This window comes from Procambarus clarkii, chromosome 22 (genome assembly GCF_040958095.1).
Source record: "Procambarus clarkii isolate CNS0578487 chromosome 22, FALCON_Pclarkii_2.0, whole genome shotgun sequence".
NCBI lineage: Eukaryota > Metazoa > Arthropoda > Malacostraca > Decapoda > Cambaridae > Procambarus > Procambarus clarkii.
This window is the reverse complement of record NC_091171.1, coordinates 26,544,426-26,569,915: the sequence shown is the minus strand read 5'-3', so window position 1 is coordinate 26,569,915 and position 25,490 is coordinate 26,544,426. Positions and strand designations below refer to the sequence as shown.

The window sequence follows — 25,490 nt, the reverse complement described above, 5'->3', positions numbered from 1 at the left end:
GATAGGTTAGGTCAGGTGTTTAGGTTCTGTTGGCGATTATTTGTATTTGTAGTACGTGGGTGAAGCATTTATAGCGTTGTGATTCGAACAAAATTCGTCAGTGAAGCACTTGTTCCGGATATGTTCGAACGTCAGCAATTGTGAGTCGTGTGTAAACCGCTTTTCATTCATAAACAGGGGGTTTGGCGGGTGCATGGAATCACTTTTGGATCTTTGTTTGGAGGACGGGCTGTTTATAGCGTTGTGATTCGAACAAAATTCGTCAGTGAAGCACTTGTTCCGGATATGTTCGAACGTCAGCAGTTGTGAGTCGTGTGTAAACCGCTTTTCATTCATAAACAGGGGGTTTGGCGGGTGCATGGAATCACTTTTGGATCTTTGTTTGGAGGATGGGCTGTTTATAGCGTTGTGGTTCGAACAAAATTCGTCACTGAAGCGCTTGTTCCGGAAGTGTTCGAACGAAATCAGTTGCGAGTCGTGTGTAAACCATTTTTCGTTCATAAACAGGGGGTTTGGCGGGTACATGGAATTACTTTTGCGTCTTTGTTTGGAGGACGGGCTGACTCACAACCAGCCCGTCCTCCAAACAAAGATCCAAAAGTGATTCCATGCACCCGACAAACCCCCTGTTTATGAATGAAAAGCGGTTTACACACGACTCACAACTGCTGACGTTCGAACATATCCGGAACAAGTGCTTCACTGACGAATTTTGTTCGAATCACAACGCTGTAAATGCTTCACCACGTACTACAAATACAAATAATCGCCAACAGAACACAAACACCTGACCTAACCTAACCTATGCCTATATATACACAATATGCCAATATATTATAATATTAATTTATACTTGCGAAAATTCCCGTTTTGAATGAACAGCATGTTAATTTATGAATGCGTCTGTGGGGTTGACCGCTGAATGTAATGGACTTGAGTCGAGGACGGGTTGCTCACAACATATTTCGTTCGAACATTTCCGGAACAAGTGCTTCACTGACGAATTTTGTTCGAACCACAATACTGTAAATTCTTCACCCGTATACTATAAATACAAATAATCGCCAACAGAACCTAAACACCTAACCTAACCAGTGCCTAAATATGTACAATATGGTAATATAAAAAAATATATATATTTGAAAAAAATCCTCTTTAGAATGAACAGCATGTTAATATTGATGAATACGTCTTTGGGGTCGACCGATGGATGGAATGGTCTTGGTCTAAGGACGGGTTGAGAAAGCTTGTTTACAGCCAGACGGCGTACTGTGCGCCGCACCCCACCACTATCAGAAATCACAATAGCGTAATATATTAAATGAACAAATCCACAAATCATGCTATTGTGATTTTTGTGAAGGGCATAGAGGTAGAACATCTGGTTGACAGAATCCGGGTGCATGGGGGGAAATCGTGTGAAACCCCGGTTTGTGCTTCGGAGAAGCTGCGAGATCCTCGTGAGGGCAGTTTTACTCCAGGTTGCAATTCCTTCCCATGTCTGGCACAGTTGATTAAGGCGCGTCTGGGATTATCCCGGGCGTTGGTATATCAAATCCAAACGAATTCCTTGTGGATTTGTTCATTTGATATATCACACTATTGTGATTTTTGTGTGTATACCGAGAGGTGTACTGCTCCCTGCAGTACTGTGTGGGCTGTGGACAATCAACGTCTGGCGGCCGCCTCTTCACTAAATCAAGATCTGCACCCCCCCCCCTTCAGGAAAGAGGGAAGGAGGAAGGAAAGACACTGAATTAAGGTCTGGAGTCTCCTTCGAGGGGGAGTGGGGGGGAGAATTTGAAGGAAGACTGAATCAAAGTTCTGGAATTTCAGGATAAAGACTTAACGTCACATTCGATGCCTTGCTCGCATCTCCACATTATTTTACGTCTCATAATTTATTAAATTTTTAGATCACTTTTAGGCTGTAAATTTGACGTCTGTCAAGAATGTTTTGTATTTCAAGTTTCATTACTAACTCTAGTTACAGGTTTCATCCAAATATTGTTATAGGGCGACATTTGTGAAACGAAAGTAATTGTCAAATACCACTAAGCCAGGATGGTTCTATATCACAGATGTGAATCAGGTTCATGTACGCGCAAATCTACCTCTATCATACATACGGTATTTGTGAATGGGGTTCAACCACTGCAAATTACCTCAAGCCCATCATCAATCAGCAAAAATCTGCTATCAGAATTATAACAAATAGTTGCCTTCAGACAACACACAGCCCCTCTGTTTAAGTCCCTTAATATGCTAATCATACACTCACTCCACACATTCTCATGTGCTATTTATATGTACAAAACCTTGTTCCTAAATGCTAATCTTGATCTGAAACTTTACGTTGATAGGTGGAATAGAACCCATGAGCACCACACCAGAAATAAATAAATATATGATATCCCCAGAGTCAAACTAAATCTGTACAAACACTCCATGCAAATAAAGGGACCCACTCTATGGAACTCACTCCCTGATGAATTAAAAAATTGTCCAACATATGCCTTATTCAAAAGTAAAACCCAGTAAGTACCTAATTTCATCCTCAGTTTCCTACCTTGTATTTCAAACTCACGCTGTATCTTGTGTTACCCACTTCTCCAATATTAGTACTTAAGACATATATCTTCACGAGTGTAATCACCTCTCTGTTTATATTGTAGTTATATGTTGATATAAAATTTTGCCACAATGTACCTTTCATCTTACCTGACATATTAGATTAAGGACCTGCCCAGAACGCTATGCGTATTAGTGGCTTTTCAAGAATGTAAAAATACCAATCTTATGTAATCTCACCAACCAATTGTACCATCTGGTAAAAAAATTATTATTATTATTATTATTATTATTATTATTATTTAGTGGCGAGCCCTAGTCCCGGGCGGGGAAGGCCACGGGCGCTTCTGTGAGACTCGTGTCATCCCAGCAGTGTCCATTGGAAAAGGTTAATGATAACCTCTTAGTTAAATTTGAGAATTTTTTAGAATGGTAGGCAGTGCAGCTCACTAACCTGGCCTGTCACCTGAGTCTTGGGGATGTGTGTTAGTGGCGTATCTGCCCTCAGCGGCCGACGGACATACATGACTTCTCAGGTAAATAATTAAGAGTTTCCTGAAGACTACTTTTGCACTTTGACTGCATTTTATATCAAACATACTCTGTTAATATTATTTATTACAGTTAAAGATAGTTAAGCCACTTGTTTAGGCTTCCGACATTCTATCACTGGTGACACCAAACGCCAGTTCATGGTCTTTTATCTGTTAACGATTCCTTGTGGCCATTCCGATACACATTTCTGGTCCTGAGAAGTAATCATAAAACAATAACAGAGAGAGTGAGCGATACCTCCGAGGTGAGGCTGTTGTCGTACGTCGAGTTGTCGAAGCTCCATTCTGTACATGGCTGGACCTCGACGCCGCCTCCTGCGACCTTCGCCAGATACGAGCACTTAGACCTGGCCAATTATTCCCGCATCGGCATTCAAATTAGGCGTTTATGAAAAGCTTAATCCATGAATAGCTTATATAAATATTATGAAAGTAATTGTAAGACATAAATATGAATAGTGTCACATATTTCACAGAGAGAAATCAGCTTTTTGGGGTAGTAAAGTAGGGAATAACTCTAGTGAAGAACCAAGGTGAGAGGGAAACAATGAAGAGAAGAAGTATACTCGAAGGTAAAGAGAGGAGAACAGCTTGTGAATTACGTGGACGCGGATGCAGACACTTACACTGTGGTGGTGTTGGTGTCGTTGAGGAGCAGCGGGAGGGCACCGTCAGGAGGGAGGCACCTGTGGTCTGTCTGTGGTGTGAGGAAGGCGCCTCCCATGGAGTGATATGGTACCTGCACGGTCCCTGTCACCCAGTGCGTGTGTAAGATTAGATTTCATTCTCGTCCTCAACCCGATATGTTCGAAGCAACCTGAGACGTGCTCCACTCACATCCAACCCGTAATTTAAACACAATAATAAAATCGTAATAACCAGAGCGCACGTCCTCATCAACAACGGCCACCACCGTTCATGCCATTCAGCCACCAACCCCCATTTATAAATGAAGAGCCCTTTACACACATGACACTTCCAGTCCATCCTCATCAACAAAGGTCAAATGCTCGTTATTCCAACCTCCAAACTTCCTGTTTATGAGTGAAAACGGAGTACGTACGACTCCAACCCGTCCGCAGACCAAGACCATTCTATCCAGTGGTCGACCCCAAAGACGCATCACCAATTTTAACATGCTGTTCATTCAAAATAGGAATTCTCTAAAATATAAATTAATACTATTTTATATTAGCATATAGTGCATATTTACGCAATGGTTAGGTTAGGTTAGGTGTTTAGGGTCCGTTGGCGATTACTTGTATTTGTAGTACGTGGGTGAAGCATTTACAACGTTGTGGTTCAAACAAAAGTCGTCAGCGAAGCACATGTTCGGGAAGTGTTCGGACGTCATCAGTTGTGAGTCGCGTGTAAACCGTTTTTCATTTATTAACAGGTTTGATGGGTGCATGGAATGGACTTTGGCCTTTGTTTATGAGGACGGGCTGACGACTCACACCTGATGACGTTTGAACATTTCTGGAGCAGTGCTTCACTGAAGGCCTCTCTTCGAATCATAACTGTAAATGTACCCCACGTACTACAAATACAAATAATTACTAACAGTACCTAAACCCCTAACCTATGCCTAAGTATGTGCAAAATCGTATATATAATAGTATTAATTTATATTTGAGACAATCCCCATTTTGAACACACAGTAACGTTAAAATTGATGAATATATCTATGGGGTTGATCGCCGGATGAACGAGCATAGTTAGAGGATGCAGCCCGTCCTCACATACAAAGATCCAATCTCGTTAATCCAGCTGTCAAACCTTCTGTTTATGAGCGAAAAGCGGTGTACACACAACCCGTCCAAGTCCATTCTATCCAGCAGTCGATCCCAAAGACGCATTCATCAATTTTAACATGCTGTTCAGTCAAAACAGAACTTTTCTCGCATATAAATTAGTATTATTATATATGAGCATATTGTTCATACTTAAGCACTGGTTAGGTTAGGTTAGGGGTTTAGGTTCTGTTGACGATTATTTGTATTACGTGGATGAAGCATTTACAGCGCTGTATTTCAAACGAAAGTCGTCAGCGAACCACTTGTTCTAGAAGTGCTCGGACGTTATAAGTTGTGAGTCGTATGTAACAGACCGTCCTCCAAACAAAGATCCAAAAGTAATTCCATGCACCCGCCAAACCCCCTGTTTATGAATGAAAAGCGGTTTACACACGACTCACAACTGCTGACGTTCGAACATATCCGGAACAAGTGCTTCACTGACGAATTTTGTTCGAATCACAACGCTATAAATGCTTCACTCACGTACTACAAATACAAATAATCGCCAACAGAACCTAAACACCTAACCTAACCTATCCTATGCTTATATATACACAATATGCTAATATATTATAATATTAATTTATATTTGAGGAAATTCCCGTTTTGAATAAACAGCATGTTAAAATTTATGAATGCGTCTGTGGGGTTGACCGCTGAATGTAATGGACTTGAGTCGAGGACGGGTTGTATGTAAACCGTTTTTCATTCATAAACAGGGGGTTTGGCGGGTGCAAGGCATTTACTTTGGGTCTTTGTTTGGAGGACGGGTTGATTCACAACTAATGATATCCGAACACTTCCGGAACAAGTGCTTCGCTCACGTCCTCTGTTCGAACCACAATTCTATAAATGCTTCAGCCCGTCCTCCAAAGACCCAAAAGTGATTCCATGCACCCGCCAAACCCCCTGTTTATGAATGAAAAACAGTTTACACACTACTCACAACTGATTTCGTTTGAACACTTCCGGAACAAGTGCTTCACTGACGAATTATATTCGAACCACAGATCGAATTATATTCGAACTACAAATCAGCCCGTCCTCCAAACAAAGATCCAAAAGTGATTCCATGCATCCGCCAAACCCCCTGTTTATGAATGAAAAACGGTTTACACACAGCCCGTCCTCCAAACAAAGATCCAAAAGTGATTCCATGCACCCACCTAACCCCCTGTTTATGAATGAAAAGCGGTTTACACACGACTCACAACTGCTGACATTCGAACATATCCGGAACATATGCTTCACTGACGAATTTTGTTCGAATCACAACGCTATAAATGCTTCATCCACGTACTACAAATACAAATAATCGCCAACAGAACCTAAACACCTAACCTAACCTATCCTATACCTATATATACACAATATGCTAATATATTATAATATTAATTTATACTTGAGAAATTTCCCGTTTTGAATGAACAGTATGTTAAAATTTATGAATGTGTCTGTGGGGTTGACCCCTGAATGTAATGGACTTGAGTCGAGGACGGGTTGTTACACACGACTCACAACTTATTTCGTTCGAACACTTCCGGAACAGGAACAAAACACTGACGAGTTTTGTTCGAACCACTTCGCTATAAATGCTTCACCCACGTACTACAAATGCAAATAATCGCCAACAGAACCTAAACACCTAACCTATGCCTATATATGCACAATATGCTAATATATTATAATATTAATTTATATTTGAGAAAATTCTTGTTCTGAATGAACAGCATGTTAAAATTTATGAATGCGTCTGTGGGGGCGACTGCTGGATGTAATGGACTTGAGTCGAGGACGGGTTGAATAAATGCTTCACCCTCGTACTACAAATACAAATAATCGCCAACAGAACCTAAACACCTAACCTACGCCTAACTATATATAAAATTTATATGCATAATAATATTAATTTATATATGAGAACAAACCAATTTTAATTCCTCAGTATGTTAAAATTGATGAATGCGTCTAGGGAGGACGCATTCCTCCTTACTGTTTGTACTTGTCAAACAATACATATTTCTATATATAAACTGAAGAACAGTGTACATAATAGTTCCAGTTGCTTCAGTGTAACGGATGTGGGCGTCACTTCAGAGTAGTGGTTACATGTTAGCATTGGTTCAGTGTGATTGTTATGTGTAAGTATTGCTTCAGTGTGATGGTTACGTGTTAGTGTGGTTTCAGTGCAACGGTTAGTGTGGCTTCAGTATAATGGGTGTCGGTGTACTATACCGGGTTCACTATAAATGGATTTACTGAGATACTATTAAAGTGAATACTGTATAATTCATGTGCCCGCAAAAACTCCTTGAAATAATGAACAAATCCACAAGGGCTGTGACGATGGTTGGAACCTACGTCCGAGAGGATCCCAGACGCTGCCTTAATCGTAGGTTCGAACCCTCGTCAAGGCCCTTGTGGATTTGTCCATTTGATGCATCACGCTATTGTGATTTCTGTGTTCCTTGAAATAATACTAGTTTACACACAGGAGGCTGCGGCGGGTGGACTCACAGTAGGCGACGCTGCAGAACACCAGGAGGTTCCACTTGCCGGTGCCCAGCTGGGTGAGGAGGTCGTCGAACTTGGCGCCGGAGCCCATCCTGCCGTAGGCCTCCGTCAGGAGCTGTTAATTTACCTCCAACTTCTGTGTAGATAATATTAACAGGCTTGTGAGTTTGGGTGGATATAAGTAAGAGCTGCCTCGTTTGGGCCAAAAGACCGTCTGTAATTTCTTAGTTTCTTATGTTCTCACAATAGAGAACTATCATCATTATTGATATATTTATATTAACCGAAAGCCCTTAATTTGACCTGTGCCACACGCTGTAATGAACCTATCATTCACAAGTGATACTACCTATTGTTACTATGGGTGATAGTACAAAATATGCACTATTGCACACAAAAATATCCATTTTTTAGTGTGAACCTTAGTGTCAGCTAAATTATGAAAGTTAGGTCATGTCAGGATGGGTAAGTTACCTCAGATAGTGGGGAATAGGCAAGTTGGGCTAAGTAAGTTACATTAGGATAGGCTAGTACATGTAAATCAAAAATAGGTAGGATAGGATAATGAATTGTCTATTAGAGAACAGTTTGAGATAAAGTGGCTAAGAAAATATATTTTATCAGAATAATTATTAACAGAAATGCAAGTTTGATATGAAAAGCTGAACTAGTTACTTAAAGAATCGTGTTTTTGTGAAAAAGTTATTATGAACGGAGAAGTGAAACATAGTAAAATGCTGTTAACATGCTGGTCTTAGTACCTTTATATTACGTTGATAAGAAATTTTTACTTATTATTACATGATGCATAAGTTTATTAGGACTCAAAGTTGCACATGTTTAGCTTAATATAAAACGTAAAATTGTTAAGTACTTAAAATTGTTTGTGATTACATATATGACATGTCTTAGTAAGTTACAACAGTCTAATGTTACAAAAACGATGCTAGTGACTACTTATTTATTAAATGAAGAACAATGTTACAGTGAGAGTATTATTTGGTGTACAAAGTTCTAGGGAGTAAATCTTCATATAAACTCTCGTTAAAGAGTGCAAATGTTAATTAAATTATATAGGAGGGTACATAAGAATTCATTAACAAAACTCCTAATAGAACTATTCTCCGAAAACGGACTCTAAAATTTTTTATCCCAAAACTATGTGACAGCGGCGCCTTTCAGAAAGTTAGTTCAGACCAGTGTGGCATGGCGCCACCTTTCCCAAAAACCAAAAGAGGTCGCTAAGAGGTCTACTTTCCTGGCCCCTCTTTCCCTAAAACAGAGGTTGCTTAGACTTCATACCTACTGCTGCTGTCTCGTACTCACTAGCAAGACCTTTTGTAGTTTCCTTAAGTTTTACGTTATTATGCAAGAGAGAGTAGAGGTATAATGGTAGGGCAGGAAGTGTGTTGTGAAGGGAGTGAGTTCCACTACACCAAGCCCCCCCCCCCACACACATCATCATTATACACATGTTCACCTACTATATTCAAGAGCAGTCACACTACGGGCGTGTTTTTCAGGAGATAAGGAACCACCTCCATCTTCCCCGTTCTTCTCCTCCGTTACTCATCCCCCCAGCCATACCCACCTAACATCACAACAGCTTCTCCTGATGCACTAGCCCATGTGGGGAGTCACGTTCACCGCCTCCCTGGCCCATGTTGTCCAAGTTTTTAGAGGTCGTTTCGTGATAAGCGTTGTCATTAGTTTGTTATTAGCTGGTGGCGTTTGGGATATGATATCGTGTTTGAAAGAAAATATTATTTGTTGACCTGAAAGACCTCAACACCAACCTTCATGCCCACAACCAGGGGCCTCAACACCAACCTTCATGCCCACAACCAGGGGCCTCAACACCAACCTTCATGCCCACAACCAGGGGCCCAACACCAACCTTCATGCCCACAACCAGGGGCCCAACACCAACCTTCATGCCCACAACCAGGGCCCCAACACCAACCTTCATGCCCACAACCAGGGCCCCAACACCAACCTTCATGCCCACAACCAGGGCCCCAACACCAACCTTCATGCCCACAACCAGGGGCCCAACACCAACCTACATGCCCACAACCAGGGCCCCAACACCAACCTTCATGCCCACAACCAGGGGCCCAACACCAACCTTCATGCCCACAACCAGGGCCCCAACACCAACCTTCATGCCCACAACCAGGGGCCCAACACCAACCTTCATGCCCACAACCAGGGCCCCAACACCAACCTTCATGCCCACAACCAGGGCCCCAACACCAACCTTCATGCCCACAACCAGGGCCCCAACACCAACCTTCATGCCCACAACCAGGGGCCCAACACCAACCTTCATGCCCACAACCAGGGGCCCAACACCAACCTTCATGCCCACAACCAGGGGCCCAACACCAACCTTCATGCCCACAACCAGGGCCCCAACACCAACCTTCATGCCCACAACCAGGAGCCCAACCCCAACCTTCATGCCCACAACCAGGGGCCCAACACCAACCTTCATGCCCACAACCAGGGGCCCCAACCCCAACCTTCATGCCCACAACCAGGGCCCCAACACCAACCTTCATGCCCACAACCAGGGCCCCAACCCCAACCTTCATGCCCACAACCAGGGCCCCAACCCAAACCTTCATGCCCACAACCAGCCCCCAGCCCAACTACCATAACCCCAACCAGCCCCCCACCCCAACCTCCATACCCACAAGAAGCCCCCCCACCCCAACCTCCATACCCACAACCAGCCCCCAACCCCAACTTCCATACCCACAACCAGCCCCCCACCCCAACCTCCATAACCACAACCAGCCCCCCACCCCAACCTCCATACCCACAACCAGCCCCCCACCCCAACCTCCATACCCACAACCAGCCCCCCACCCCAACCTCCATACCCACAACCAGCCCCTAACCCCAACCTCCATACCCACAACCAGCCCCCAACCCCAACCTCCATACCCACAACCAGCCCCCTACCCCAACCTCCATACCCACAACCAGCCCCCCACCCCAACCTCCATACCCCCAACCAGCCCCCCACCCCAACCTCCATACCCACAACCAGCTCCCCACCCCAACCTCCATACCCACAACCAGCCCCCCTCCACCCCAACCTCCATACCCACAACCAGCCCCCCACCCCAACCTCCATACCCACAACCAGCCCCCACCCCAACCTCCATACCCAAACGAAGCCCCCCACCCCAACCTTCATACCCACAACCAGCCCCCCACATCAACCTCCATAACCACAACCAGCCCCCCACCCCAACCTCCATACCCACAACCAGCCCCCCCACCCTAACCTTCATACCCACAACCAGCCCCCCACCCCAACCTCCATACCCACAACCAGCCCCCCACCCCAACCTCCATACCCACAACCAGCCCCCCACCCCAACCTCCATACCCACAACCAGCCCCCACCCCAACCTCCATACCCACAACCAGCCCCCCACCCCAACCTCCATACCCCCAACCAGCCCTCCCCCAACCTCCATACCCACAACCAGCCCCCCACCCCAACCTCCATACCCCCAACCAGCCCCCCACCCCAACCTCCATACCCCCAACCAGCCCCCCACCCCAACCTCCATACCCACAAGAAGCCCCCCACCCCAACCTCCATATCCCCAACCAGCCCCCCACCCCAACCTCCATACCCACAACCAGCCCCCCACCCCAACCTCTATACCCACAACCAGCCCCCCCTCCACCCCAACCTCCATACCCACAACCAGCCCCCCACCCCAACCTCCATACCCAAACGAAGCCCCTCACCCCAACCTCCATACCCACAACCAGCCCCCCACCCCAACCTCCATAACCACAACCAGCCCTGCACCCCAACCTCCATACCCACAACCAGCCCCCCCATCCTAACCTTCATACCCACAACCAGCCCCCCCACCCCAACCTCCATACCCACAACCAGCCCCCACCCCAACCTCCATACCCACAAAAAGGCCCCCCACCCCAACCTCCATACCCACAACCAATCCCCCACCCCAACCTCCATACCCACAACCAGCCCCCCACCCCAACCTCCATAACCACAACCAGCCCCCCACCCCAACCTCCATACCCACAACCAGCCCCCCCCCACCCCAACCTCCATAACCCCAACCAGCCCCCCACCCCAACCTCCATACCCACAACCAGCCCCCCACCCCAACCTCCATACCCACAACCAGCCCCCCACCCCAACATCCATACCCACTAGAAGCCCCCCACCCCAACCTCCATACCCCCAACCAGCCCCCCACCCCAACTTCCATACCCACAACCAGCCCCCCACCCCAACCTCCATAACCACAACCAGCCCCCCACCCCAACCTCCATAACCACAACCAGCCCCCCACCCCAACCTTCATAAACACAACCAGCCCCCCACCCCAACCTCCATACTCACAACCAGCCCCCCACCCCAACCTCCATACCCACAACCAGCCCCCCACCCCAACCTCCATACTCACAACCAGCCCCCCACCCCAACCTCCATACCCACAACCAGCCCCCCACCCCAACCTCCATACCCCCAACCAGCCCCCCCACCCCAACCTCCATACCCACAACCAGCCCCCCACCCCAACCTCCATACCCCCAACCAGCCCCCCCACCCCAACCTCCATACCCACAACCAGCCCCCCACCCCAACCTCCATACCCACAACCAGCCCCCCACCCCAACCTCCATACCCACAACCAGCCCCCAACCCCAACCTCCATACCCACAACCAGCCCCCCACCCCAACTTCCATACCCACAACCAGCCCACCACCCCAACATCCATACCCACAAGAAGCCCCCCACCCCAACCTCCATACCCACAACCAGCCCCCCACCCCAACTTCCATAACCACAAACAGCCCCCCACCCCAACCTCCATAACCACAACCAGCCCCCCACCCCAACCTCCATAACCACAACCAGCCCCCCACCCCAACCTTCATAAACACAACCAGCCCCCCACCCCAACCTCCATACTCACAACCAGCCCCCCACCCCAACCTCCATACCCACAACCAGCCCCCCACCCCAACCTCCATACTCACAACCAGCCCCCCACCCCAACCTCCATACCCACAACTAGCCCCCCACCCCAACCTCCATACCCCCAACCAGCCCCCCCCACCCCAACCTCCATACCCACAACCAGCCCCCCACCCCAACCTCCATACCCCCAACCAGCCCCCCCACCCCAGCCTCCATACCCACAACCAGCCCCCCACCCCAACCTCCATACCCCCAACCAGCCCCCCCACCCCAACCTCCATACCCACAACCAGCCACCCACCCCAACCTCCATACCCACAACCAGCCCCCCACCCCAACCTCCATACCCACAACCAGCCCCCACCCCAACCTCCATACCCACAACCAGCCCCCCACCCCAACCTCCATACCCCCAACCAGCCCCCCCACCCCAACCTCCATACCCACAACCAGCCCCCCACCCCAACCTCCATACCCACAACAGCCCCCCACCCCAACCTCCATACCCACAACCAGCCCCCACCCCAACCTCCATACCCACAACAGCCCCCCACTCCAACCTCTATACCCACAAGAAGCCCCCCACCCCAACCTCCATACCCCCAACCAGCCCCCCACCCCAACCTCCATAACCACAACCAGCCCCCCCCCCCACTCCAACCTCCATAATTACAACCAGCCCCCTACCCAACCTCCATACCCACAACCAGCCCCCTACCCCAACCTCCATACCCACAAGAAGCCCCCCACCCCTACCTCCATACCCACAACCAGCCCCCCACCCCAACCTCCATACCCACAACCAGCCCCCCACCCCAACCTCCATACCCACAAGAAGCTCTCCACCCCAACCACCATACCCTCAACCAGCCCCCCACCCCAACCAGCCCCCCACCCCAACTTCCATACCCACAACCAGCCCCCCACCCCAACCTCCATACCCACAAGAAGCTCTCCACCCCAACCACCATACCCTCAACCAGCCCCCCACCCCAACCAGCCCCCCACCCCAACTTCCATACCCACAACCAGCCCCCCACCCCAACCTCCATACCCACAAGAAGCCCCCCACCCCAACCTCCATACCCACAACCAGCCTCCCCACCCCAACCTCCATAACCACAAACAGCCCCCCACCCCAACCTCCATAACCACAACCAGACCCCCACCCCAACCTCCATAACCACAACCAGCCCCCCACCCCAACCTCCATACCCACAACCAGCCCCCCACCCCAACCTCCATACCCACAACCAATGTCCCACACCATGTGCTATGCTACACTCATAACCCCCTCCCCCTCCCCTCCCCCCACACGCACACAAACGTTTCTTCTGAAACTTGAATAAGCAAGCTTTTAGATCACTGTATTCCGCGTATGTGAGACCAATTTTAGATTATGCCGCCCCATCGTGGAGCCCTCATATAAAAAAACACACACAAGAAAACTCAAAAGATGCAGAAGTTTACGGCGAGACTCGACCCAGAGCTGTGAGGGATGAGGCGTGAAGAAAGACTGAAGGAACTAAGCATGACCACTTTAGAGTGGAAGAGGGAGTGGGGGGAAAAACACGATGTTTAAGATACTTAGAGGGATTGACAGGGTGGAAAAAGAGGAAATATTTACCGTGAATACCAATTTATTTATTTATTTATTTATTTATATATATACAAGAAGGTACATTGGGTTTGTGAGAATACATTGGATAGTACAGTATTTACAGTCTTGTAAAGCCACTAGTACGCGCAGCGTTTCGGGCAGGTCCTTAATCTAACAGATAATTTTAAGTAGGTAATTTCTATCAGAATTGATAAATGATAAAGATACATTGCAAGAGAAAAATGAGATGAGAGAGCTTAGTAAGTATATTAAAGCACATTGTTATATTAAAGCTCTGATTGATTACATTGACAGCTTGATTAGTAATTTAAACAAGATTAATAGACACCATACAGCAGATTGACAGCACATATAAGACAGCAATGATCACAATGGTAAAGATGTTCAGATTGGGTACATAAAGATTGGGGGACTGGGTACCAAAAGATACAGTGCAATTTTAAGGCAAAAAGTGAAAAACTATGATGTTGAAATTAGGTACTTTTTAGTATTGATTTTGAATGATGTAAAAGTTGGACAGCTTTTCAATTCAGTAGGGAGTGAGTTCCATAAATTGGGTCCCTTTATTTGCATAGTGTTTACACAGATTAAGTTTAACTCTGGGGATATCAAAGAGATATTTATTTCTGGTGTGGTGATAATGGGTCCTATTACATCTGTCCAGGAAGTTTCAGAGCAGGATTTGCATTTAAGAACAGGGTTTTGTAAATGTAGTTGACACAAGGGAATTTATGGAGTGAGATTATGTTTAGCATGTTTAGGGAGTTAAACAAGGGGGCTGTGTGTTGTCTGAAAGCAGAATTTGATATTATTCTGATAGCAGATTTTTGCTGGGTGATGATGGACTTGAGGTGGTTTGCAGTGGTTGAACCCCATGCACAGATACCATAGTTGAGATAGGGATAGATTAGTGCATAATATAGAGATATGAGAGCAGAGTTAGGTACATTATATCTGATTTTGGAGAGTATACCAACTGTTTTAGAGACTTTCTTAGTTATGTGTTGTATGTGGGTACTGAAGTTGAGTCTCTTGTCTAGGAATATGCCAAGAAACTTTCCATCATTTTTATTGCTAATGTTTACATTGTCTATCTGAAGCTGAATTGCATTTGTAGATTTGCTTCCAAATAGGATGTAGTAGGTCTTTTCTATGTTAAGTGTTAGTTTGTTGGTTGACATCCATAAGTGGACTTTTTTTAGTTCATTATTAACAACATCATTTAGTGTATGTGGGTTGGGGTTGGAGTAGATGAGGGTAGTATCATCAGCAAACAAAATAGGTTTCAGAATGTTAGAGACATTAGGCAGATCATTGATGTATATAAGAAATAGAAGAGGTCCCAAGATGCTGCCCTGTGGCACTCCAACGGTTATTGGTAGAATGGGAGAGATTATATTATTGATGGCTACACTCTGGTGTCTATCACTAAGATAGGATTGGATATAGTCCAGTGCATGGCCTCAGATTCCATAATGATGGAGTTTACATAAGAGGTAATCGTGATTAACAGTATCAAAGGCCTTTCTCAGGTCAATGAAGAGTCCAATTGGAAACTCATTTTTGTCAAGGGCTGAGTAAATTATATCAAGGAGACTAATAATTGCATCGTTGGTACTCTTTTGAGAGCGGAAGCCAAACTGACAGGGGCTAAGAATGTCGAATTTTACGAGATAGGAGTAGAGCTGTTTGTAGATAATTTTTTCAAATATTTTTGATAGTATGGGTAGGTTCGATATTGGTCTATAGTTGTTTATGTCTGCCGGATTACCTCCTTTATGAACTGGCGTTACTCTTGCTTTTTTAAGGATATCAGGAAAGGTATGACACTCAAGGGATTTGTTGAACAGCAGAGCTATAGGTGGCGCAAGGGCATGGGAGGCGCTCTTGTATACAATGGATGGGATTTCACTGATGTTCCCAGCTTTGGTTTTTAGTGAGTGTATGATGGACACAACATCTGTCGGGCTGACTGGTGAGAGGAGAAGAGAGTTTGGATAGCTGCCTGAGAGATATGTGTTGATATGTGTCTGAGTCTGTGGGATTTTACTTGCAAGGTTAGCACCAATCGATGAAAAGAAGCTATTAAATTCATTCGCCATTTCTAAGTCAGATGACGGTGTAAGGCCATCCTTTGAGAGTGTTATCTGGTTGTGGGAGTGTTGTTTAGTTCCCAGGATATTAGAGATGGTATTCCATGTGCTTTTCATGTTGCCTTTTGCTTCTTGGAATCTAGTCTCATAATATGAAAGTTTTGCTTTTCTTATGATACTGGTAAGCACTGATGAGTACCTTTTAACTACTTCCTTTGAAACTAGGCCACTCCTAAATTTCTTTTCGTATTCATGTTTTTTGTTGATTGATTTAATTATGCCACTTGTGAGCCACGGGTTATTTTTTCTTTTATCAGTTACTTGTTTGGTAAGGAGGGGACAGTGAGTGTTGTAGAGGCTTAGAGTTTTAGAGAGAAAGAGGTTAGTGGATGAGTTTATATCCTGTGAATTATTAAATTCAGATTCCCAGTTAATATTGTGAAGTGCATTAGAGAGATTGCCTAAAGCTGATTCACTATGTAGCCTGAATGAAAGTTTCTTGGTTTCTGGTGGTGATGTGTCAATGTTTGCTATGAGGAAAGTAGGATAGTGGTTAGTTGTTCTGTCATAAATTACCCCAGATGTAAGGGGAGCTGTTATATTAGTCCATAGGTGATCCAGGGTAGTGGCAGATGTTTGAGTGACTCGGGTGGGCTTGGTGATTGTGGGAATTAGCATACAGGAGTGCATGCTGTTACGGAAATAGTCAACTTGAGGGTTGTTTTGAAGACCCAGGTCAATATTGAAATCACCTCCCAGAATGATGTGATTTTTGTTGAGATTGTTATTTATGATAAGATTCCTTACATTGTCAGAGAATAAGAGGCCAATAGAACAAAGGGGCACAGATGGCAGCTTAATTGAGACTCAGATGTGTCATAGAGATGTTAGTAAGTTTTCTTGAAGCGTGAGGGTAGTGAGCAAATGGAATAATCTAAAGGAGCTGATTGCCAAGGTAAACTCAATCTACGACTTTAAAAGCGGGGATGATTGGGAAATAGATCACAAGTCATTGCATTAGTCAACAAGCGGCTAGAAAAGTGGGGTCCAAGAGATAGAGCGCGATCCTGCAGGCACATAGAGGTGAGTACACACACTAAGCTACACTCAACTATATAGAACGAAATGGAAGCATCCCGTCCACTGACCGCTTCTGGTGGGTTGATGACAGCTGGCGACCCCCACCTCCTCCTCGCTGCCAGCCTCGCCTGCCACTGACAGTCACTGTGCCGCACACCATCCCTCACCTCTTGTGCCACCTCCCACCCCTCACACAATTAGGTGAGTACATGGCCACCCCTCACACAATTAGGTGAGTACAATGCCACCTCCCACAATTAGGTGAGTACAGTGCCACCCCTCACACAATTAGGTGAGTACAGTGCCACCCCTCACACAATTAGGTGAGTACAATGCCACCCCTCACACAATTAGGTGAGTACAATGCCACCCCTCACACAATTAGGTGAGTACATGGCCACCCCACACACAATTAGGTGAGTACAGTGCCACCCCTTACACAATTAGGTGAGTACAATGCCACCCCTCACACAATTAGGTGAGTACAGTGCCACCCCACACACAATTAGGTGAGTACAGTGCCACCCCTTACACAATTAGGTGAGTACAATGCCACCCCTCACACAATTAGGTGAGTACATGGCCACCCCTCACACAATTAGGTGAGTACATGGCCACCCCTCACACAATTAGGTGAGTACAGTGCCACCCCTTACACAATTAGGTGAGTACAATGCCACCCCTCACACAATTAGGTGAGTACAGTGCCACCCCTTACACAATTAGGTGAGTACAATGCCACCCCTCACACAATTAGGTGAGTACAATGCCACCCATCACACAATTAGGTGATTACAATGCCACCCTCACACAATTAAGTAAGTACAGTGCCACCCCTTACACAATTAGGTGAGTACAATGACAATGCTAAGTTATCCGTCCTAAGCTGGAACATTACGTCCCTCAAAAAAGGTTCTCAGATTTACATCACAAAGTAACAACTGAACACATCGATATTGTATGTCTCCAGGAGTGCAGAGTTCCCGCAAGATCCTCACCCCCGAAATTGCCCTCATTTGTTTCTTACAACCTCAGATCCAGTAACTCTTGCATTCTATACATCAAACAATCCCTACCCCATCAACTTCTGCCAGAAAAACAAACTGCCGGTCAACAGTATCATGGAGTGAGGATCTATGTGGGCAACTCTGTTCTCAATGTATTTAATCTATATGCTCCAGCAGGAAAGTTAAATTATATTGATCTTCCGGCCTGCGCTCAAGCAGGGCCAACCATCATTCTTGGTGACTACAATGCTAGACACAAGGACATTGGTGGCTCTCGCTTCAGTAACGGTAACGGGAATCAACTGCTGTCGCTACTAAATAGTCACCAAGATGTGCAGATTGTGGGTGACCTTGAACCCTCGCATATTTGTGGAGGCATTCTAGACCTCTGTGTTGGTTTCAACGTCTTTCACGTCTGGTGCACATCATCTATTGTAACAGATTTGTTGTCAGATCATCACCCTAGATTGACTACTCTATGTATAGGAAATACCATCCTGCCCGGTGGGACTTTCAAACGCAAACGGCTCAGTGTTCCTCCTGCTCGACGTGAAGACTTTGTTGCTCATGTGTCAGGGTGGTACAGCACTTATGATCCCTCCACAGTCCAGACATTTAACGACGGTCTAGTACAGAGCATTCAGATGTTTGCTGACCCTTTAGGTTGGCCCCCGCACCATCCAATAGTCGGAACAATATGAAAGGTAATAAACGCCATGCCTATTACAATGACCCCAAACTGCGTACTTTGAAACGCACTGCCAGACGAGTTGGGCTTGCATATAGGGCAACACGTACGCCAGCAATGCTCAAGCTCTTTCAGAAAGCCCTAGCCAAGGCGAGGGAGCGCATGACAGAGCTCAGGCAAGATAACTGGGAAACTTTTGTTAACAGTCTCAACTCTCACACCCCCCTCAGCCAGGCATGGAAGGATATTAAAAGAATTAAAGGCGATAAGATCGGCCAAGTAGCACACCCTCACCCTCTACACAGAGCAAACGAGTTAGTCGATGCTTGGGCAACCACCTCTAGCTTCAATAATATTCCCCCAGACATACAGTTCAGATTAAATGCTGGTTACGGAGATCGAGAAAGGCTCGTTGACTTCATGCTCCACAAGGAAGATGAATGCAACGTGCCATTTACTGAGTTTGAATTACTCGCAGCCCTAAACAAAGGCAAAGCCACATCCCCCGGTGAAGATGGTATCACTTATGACATATTGCGTGTGCTCCTTTTAGTACCAGGGAATCCCCTGCTTGAGCTGCATAATGTGAGCTATGTTACTGGGGAGCTTCCTAACTCTTGGACCAACAGTATAATCATTCCAATTCCCAAGCCAAATCAAGAGAATGCTTTCCGCCCAATTTCCCTTACTAGCTGCATTTGCAAAACATTCGAGAGAATGGTTCTAAACCGTCTCCTCCATAGAATAAGAACCATGCTATCCCCCCAGATATATGGCTTCATGCATGGAAGGAGTATGCATCTTTGCATCACCACCTTTCTTACCCTGCACACTGAAAAGTTATATACCACCTTCCTTGATCTCAAGTCTGCCTTTGATATTGCAAATAGACATGTTATCTTGAGTGAGCTTGCAAGAATGAATATTGGTGGTCGGCTTCTTTCTTGGATCAGGGGTTACTTATCCAACAGGAAGTCATCTGTATTTTTCCAGGGGCATAGGAGTGTAACAAGAGACTTTGAACTAGGTACCCCGCAGGGTGGTGTCCTCAGTCCTACCTTATTTAATATCTTAATAAACACGCTGTTCAACTCTATACCGAGCAAACCCAACGTCCACATCATTAGCTATGCTGATGATATAATGATACACACCACTGGGTATGCTAACACGCAGAACACTCTTAACTCTGTATTAGACTCATGTCAGGACCTAGGTTTAATTATCTCAGCAGAGAAAACAAAGATACTAAATCGGCGCCCACCCAGGCAGGAAGGAGCTGTTCGCAAGATGCAACTGTCTGATGGCTCCCAGCTTGACTATGTAAACAGATTCAAATACCTTGGCCTTGAGGTGCCACTGTATGGTCCTGTTGTATTCAGACTCTATCGTCAGTTTAAAGAGAGGCTCCGAGCTCTCAAGGCTGTTGCAGGTTATCACTCAGGCTATGGTGCCAATGTCAGAATTGTCAAAATGATGTACTTTGCATACATCAGATCTTTAGTGGATTATGCTGCACCTCTGCTTGTTTTGATGCCTGAAAGAAAGCTTGGAGGGCTTGAAAAATTTAAGAACGAAGCCTTGAGGATAATCCTTGGGTGCCCTCGTACCACAAAGATACTTAATATGAGAAAGGAACTTAATATTCTGAGCGTTGTTGATCGTGTTACTGAAATTAACTGTCAAATTGGTATAAAAATGCTTAGGCTAACTCATCCTAATCCTTGCACAGAAGCCCTCCAGAATTTCTTTATTGAAGATCAGCATTGTTCCAAATGGATAACAAAAACTGGAACTCAACTCAGAATGCATGGGGTTCATGATTTGTACCAAGAGAAACAACAACGGCACTTTCCTGCACCGTGGGAGGTTACACCCTTTCCAGTTTTAATCCCTCCCTTTCCACCCAAGAAGCAAATTAGAGATCAGCCCAAGCTTCGTCTTGAGGCAAAGCTCAACGCCTTAAGCCATATTGATGCTCTGTCCACAGAGCATTCTCTCTCTCAAATTATATACACTGATGGTTCCCTACACCGCACCACGGGTGCAGCTGGAAGTGCAGTTGTCCTGACAATGGGCGATGGCCTATACTTTGAGTGGGGAGTCCGTATAAACAACTGGGCCTCTACCCTTCAGACTGAACTATTTGCCTTGATCCTTGCACTGAAATGTGTACAAGTCTCAAAACTTGATACATTAATTGTAAGTGACTCCTTATCATCCTTAAATGCTCTCAACTCTTTAAGACATAACTGTAACATGCTCGTGTCCGAAGCTAGACACAAATACAACAAAATTATTAAGGATGGTAACAGAGTCCATTTCATGTGGTCTCCATCTCATGTTGGGCTCCGAATGCATGATAGAGCTGATAAGTTAGCCAAAGAATCTGCCTTTAAAGGAGCCGTTGAGTGTAACCTTGGATTGTCAATGAGCAATCTGAGAGCAGCAGTACACCGAGAACTTCAACAAGATCTTGTAGATCTGAGGCAAAGTGAAATTGACACCAGTAATTCCATCTATCATCATACTATCATGCAAGAGGAGCCACACATCTATGGATCATCCAATAAAATCAGCAGACTTCTAGATGTTACTACTGCTCGGCTTAGACTCGGTTACAAGTATCTCTGCTAATTCTCATTATCTGCTGATGTAGACCTGACCAAATGTAAACTGTGTCAACAAAATTATTCGCACACCCTCCGTCACTATGTGATGGAGTGCGAAAAGATACGTGAATTTAGAGACAATTCTATAACCAATGTTCCAGCGATGTGTCAATATTTCATTCAAAATGATCTGCTACCAGAAATTTTAGGCAATTATCCCCAGTTTGCTAACTGTAGGTAGTAACTAAGTGATTGTAACCTATCCACCGCTGCTCACTGGATGGGGGGCGGTGTGCAGGACAAACATATAAATTTTGACACTAGATCTCCACATATGTCAGTTGCTTAATTTAGAACCTGTACTTGAGGTCGATCTCGAACCCATTGTTGATGTGATGACTTACATTGAATTTTGTAACTAGCTCATCAAGATTGTAACTTGCTTAGCTAAATGAATTGTGGGGTTCAGTCCCTGAGCCCATTATGTGCCTCTGTAACCCTTTCCACTACCGCCCACAAGATGGGTATGGGGTGCATAATAAATGAACTAAACTAAAACTAACCATAGATCTGCTATTGGACTGTCGGCCCAGGGTACTCTCCCAGGAAGGTCTGTGTGGCTTTACCTCTCTCTAGCCACTACGTTAATAGTTGCCACCATTCAGGCACTGATACTGATCGGATGGCTAAGGGTACACTTTTATATAAGTCTGTGCTGTTTTTTACCACTCTCCAGGCAGTAAGAACCTCTATAGAGAACGTGGTGTTCCCTAGGTGGTACTATGATAACCTTCGTGTATGCTCATAGAGAAATATTATAAATGGAGGCACACTTAAACACAATAAAATGTGTGAATTTACTGACGCAAATTACATGAACACACATACAATCACAAGTAATACATGAATATGAAAATAAAGATAATAAGTCTGGAGATCGTCAGCCTCTTCTTCTTCCACGACCTCCAACCCTCCTTCAACTGGGCAGAAAGACAGGAGTCCCACACTCACTCACAGGAGGGCCTCTTCACCACGTCGGCACCTCTTCTTAACTGTCCTGCTGTCCATACACACTGTCCTCTCCAACAGTCTTGGACACAAGCTGCCCTTCAGCCTATTCTACTACCAAAGTATTAATGTCCTATTGCCACAAACATAAGTGATATTGTGCCCTATCTAGCCTACTCACACAAGGGGTAAAGGGAGGGAAATCTGATCTACCTTACATTCCTGGGTCACGATGCCTGTCCCTCGATGGTGTGAGGTTCCCACGCTTCCTGAGTTCCTTAACGATCCAGGAACGTTCCACAGGTCCTCAGGTGTCGTGGAGCCTTCGCGTCGTCGCCGTTCCAATCCCTGAGATTCAGCTACCCCCAACCTCAAGAATCCTGGTTCATCAATGGGCACTGAGCTAATCACTATTTTCCCACACTCGCCCCTTCCACAAGGCGTTGCACCTTGTCCTAGGAACGGTGTCGTCCTTCCAAAACCCTCAGTGGATGTGACCCGGTCACAGCTAGGTCTGCCCGCCACACCTTCACAGGCGCTTTACGTCCAGCGTCGCCACCCAGCGTCGTCGCCGAATATTTTCCAAGTTTGGCACTCTTTTGCTCAATAAACTTGGTTCCTCTTTGCTTCCCAGAAGCGCGGGGTCTCCAATACATGAGATGGGCTGCGATGGCTAGCTCTAATCCACTGAGAAAGGCTTGTAGAGCCTCAAATCCTTGAGAGCTGACCGAGGTGCGTCCTCTCACCTTCACGGTCAGGTCAACTCTGACGTTAGCGCGCCCGGGGCACTCGGTGACGTCATGGCGGGCTCTGATTGGTCGCCCGCGACCCAAGTCGGCCAATCCGCGATCGGCTAGTGTCCCTTCCAAAAGGTCATATCCGCAGTAGGGGACACTCTTTCATTTTATATCAGGGCGCCAATTTCCCCTTACTTACAACTTATAATGTAAATTTCTCCCTTATCTGGCGGCCGATCTGGTCGCCACACATACCAACAGACTTCCCTGTATCTCAGAGAAATAGCAGGGAGAGTTGATATGACTCTTAAAGCAGGCAAAGGAAAGAAATAGGAGAGGACACCGTAACAGTACATAATATCTGATTTTGGAGAGTATACCAACTGTTTTAGAGACTTTCTTAGTTATGTGTTGTATGTGGGTACTGAAGTTGAGTCTCTTGTCTAGGAATAGGCCGAGAAACTTTCCATCATTTTTATTGCCAATGTTTACATTGTCTATCTGAAGCTGAATTGCATTTGTAGATTTGCTTCCAAATAAGATATAGTAGGTCTTTTCTATGTTAAGTGTTAGTTTGTTGGTTCACATCCATAAGTGGACTTTTTTTAGTTCATTATTAACAACATTATTTAGTGTATGTGGGTTGAGGTTAGAGTAGATGAGGGTAGTATCATCAGCAAAAAAATATGTTTCAGAATGTTAGAGACATTACGCAGATCATTGATGGATATAAGAAATAGGAGAGGTCCCAAGATGCTGCCCTGTGGCACTCCAACGGTTATTGGTAGAGTGGGAGAAGTTATATTATTGATGGCTACACATTGGTGTCTATCACTAAGATAGGATTGGATATAGTCAAGTGCATGGCCTCGGATTCCATAATGATGGAGTTTACGTAAGAGGTAATTGTGATTAACAGTATCAAAGGCCTTTCTCAGGTCAATGAAGAGTCCAATCGGAAACTCATTTTGTAAGGGCTGAGTAAATTATATCAAGGAGATTAATAATTGCATCGTTGGTACTCTTTTGGGAGCGGAAGTCAAACTGACAGGGGCTAAGAATGTCGAATTTTACGAGACAGGAGTAGAGCTGTTTGTAGATAATTTTTTCAAATATTTTTGATAGTATGGGTAGGTTTGATATTGGTCTATAATTGTTTATGTCTGCCGGATTACCTCCTTTATGAACTGGCATTACCTCCTTTATGAACTGGCATTACCTCCTTTATGAACTGGCGTTACTCTTGCTTTTTTTAAGGATATCAGGGAAGGTTTGACACTCAAGGGATTTGTTGAACAGCAGAGCTATAGGTGGCGCAAGGGCATGGGAGGGGCTCTTGTATACAATGGATGGGATTTCACTGATGTTCCCAGCTTTGGTTTTTAGTGAGTAAAAACTACATTACTGTAAATACTTCAGTACTAGCAATTAAAAGCACTATTTGTGGAATCTACTGTGCAATTAATAATTTTAAAATAAGATTTAACCAACATTTTTGGGTCAACTTAACTGGGCTCTGACTATAGCTCACTGCCTGGAATCACTATAAAAAATAATAATTATAAGCTCATAGCTTAATTACCTTTTAAATATAATTAATGTTTTAACAAACTGAAATAATCTAGGCAATTACCTGTTTTGACATTTGAGGTAAATCTTCAAGCCCACTGTTAGAAATAGCTTCTGAATCATTAGTAGAAGTCTTGGTTGTGGTGGTAGTAGTGGTGGTGGTTGTGGGTACAGAGGAAGGGGTTCGGACAGGGTTAGGTAATCTGTGATTGCATATTTTGCAACGGTTTAGATCCTTGTTTAGCATGCCACAGTTACTACAAATTGTCCAATGGTCAGCAATGTATTGAGGCTTATCAGTTGGATACTTGATGGGTATAGCAAGTTTGATTTTCTTGCCGGAGTAATTGGTGGGCTTAAAAGCCACTGGTTTACTTGAAACTAGGGACATCATATCTGTCTGTAACCTGCTAGAGAACAATTACAATATGTCCTTCAGAAAAATGCAGCCAGAAAGAGGTTGTACTATTCAAACTACAAATGAGCCTCCAACCAAACAGTATATAATGTTCATTAGGATATAATCAATATTATACAGTATTGTAACAATTTGAGAAGTCACCATTGTAACAATCACTGAGGTCATCATTAACATTTACTGACAATCAAGTACTGCTGTTATTGTACAACTATGGTAACACTCCACCAG

The 25,490-nt window shown here is 45.3% G+C and overlaps 2 protein-coding genes across 2 annotated transcripts in view; one reads left to right on the top strand and one right to left on the bottom strand.

Annotated features, from left to right (window-relative positions):
* LOC123758385 (organic cation transporter protein) overlaps nucleotides 1-17,371 on the bottom strand; it is a 44,607-nt gene extending 27,236 nt beyond the window's left edge. Inside the window, exons 1-4 of the mRNA XM_069329133.1 lie at nucleotides 17,289-17,371; nucleotides 7,442-7,574; nucleotides 3,752-3,875; nucleotides 3,364-3,472 (exon numbers count right to left, since the gene is read on the bottom strand). Of these exons, the coding sequence (XP_069185234.1) occupies nucleotides 3,364-3,472; nucleotides 3,752-3,875; nucleotides 7,442-7,529 (321 nt within the window). The 5' untranslated portion in view covers nucleotides 7,530-7,574; nucleotides 17,289-17,371. The remainder of the gene's footprint in view (nucleotides 1-3,363; nucleotides 3,473-3,751; nucleotides 3,876-7,441; nucleotides 7,575-17,288) is intronic.
* Nucleotides 9,307-10,101, top strand: LOC123760909 (uncharacterized). The gene has a single exon (XM_045746735.1). It carries the CDS (start codon nucleotides 9,307-9,309, stop codon nucleotides 10,099-10,101), a length of 795 nt encoding a protein of 264 aa, XP_045602691.1.
* Nucleotides 17,372-25,490: the final 8,119 nt, after the last annotated feature.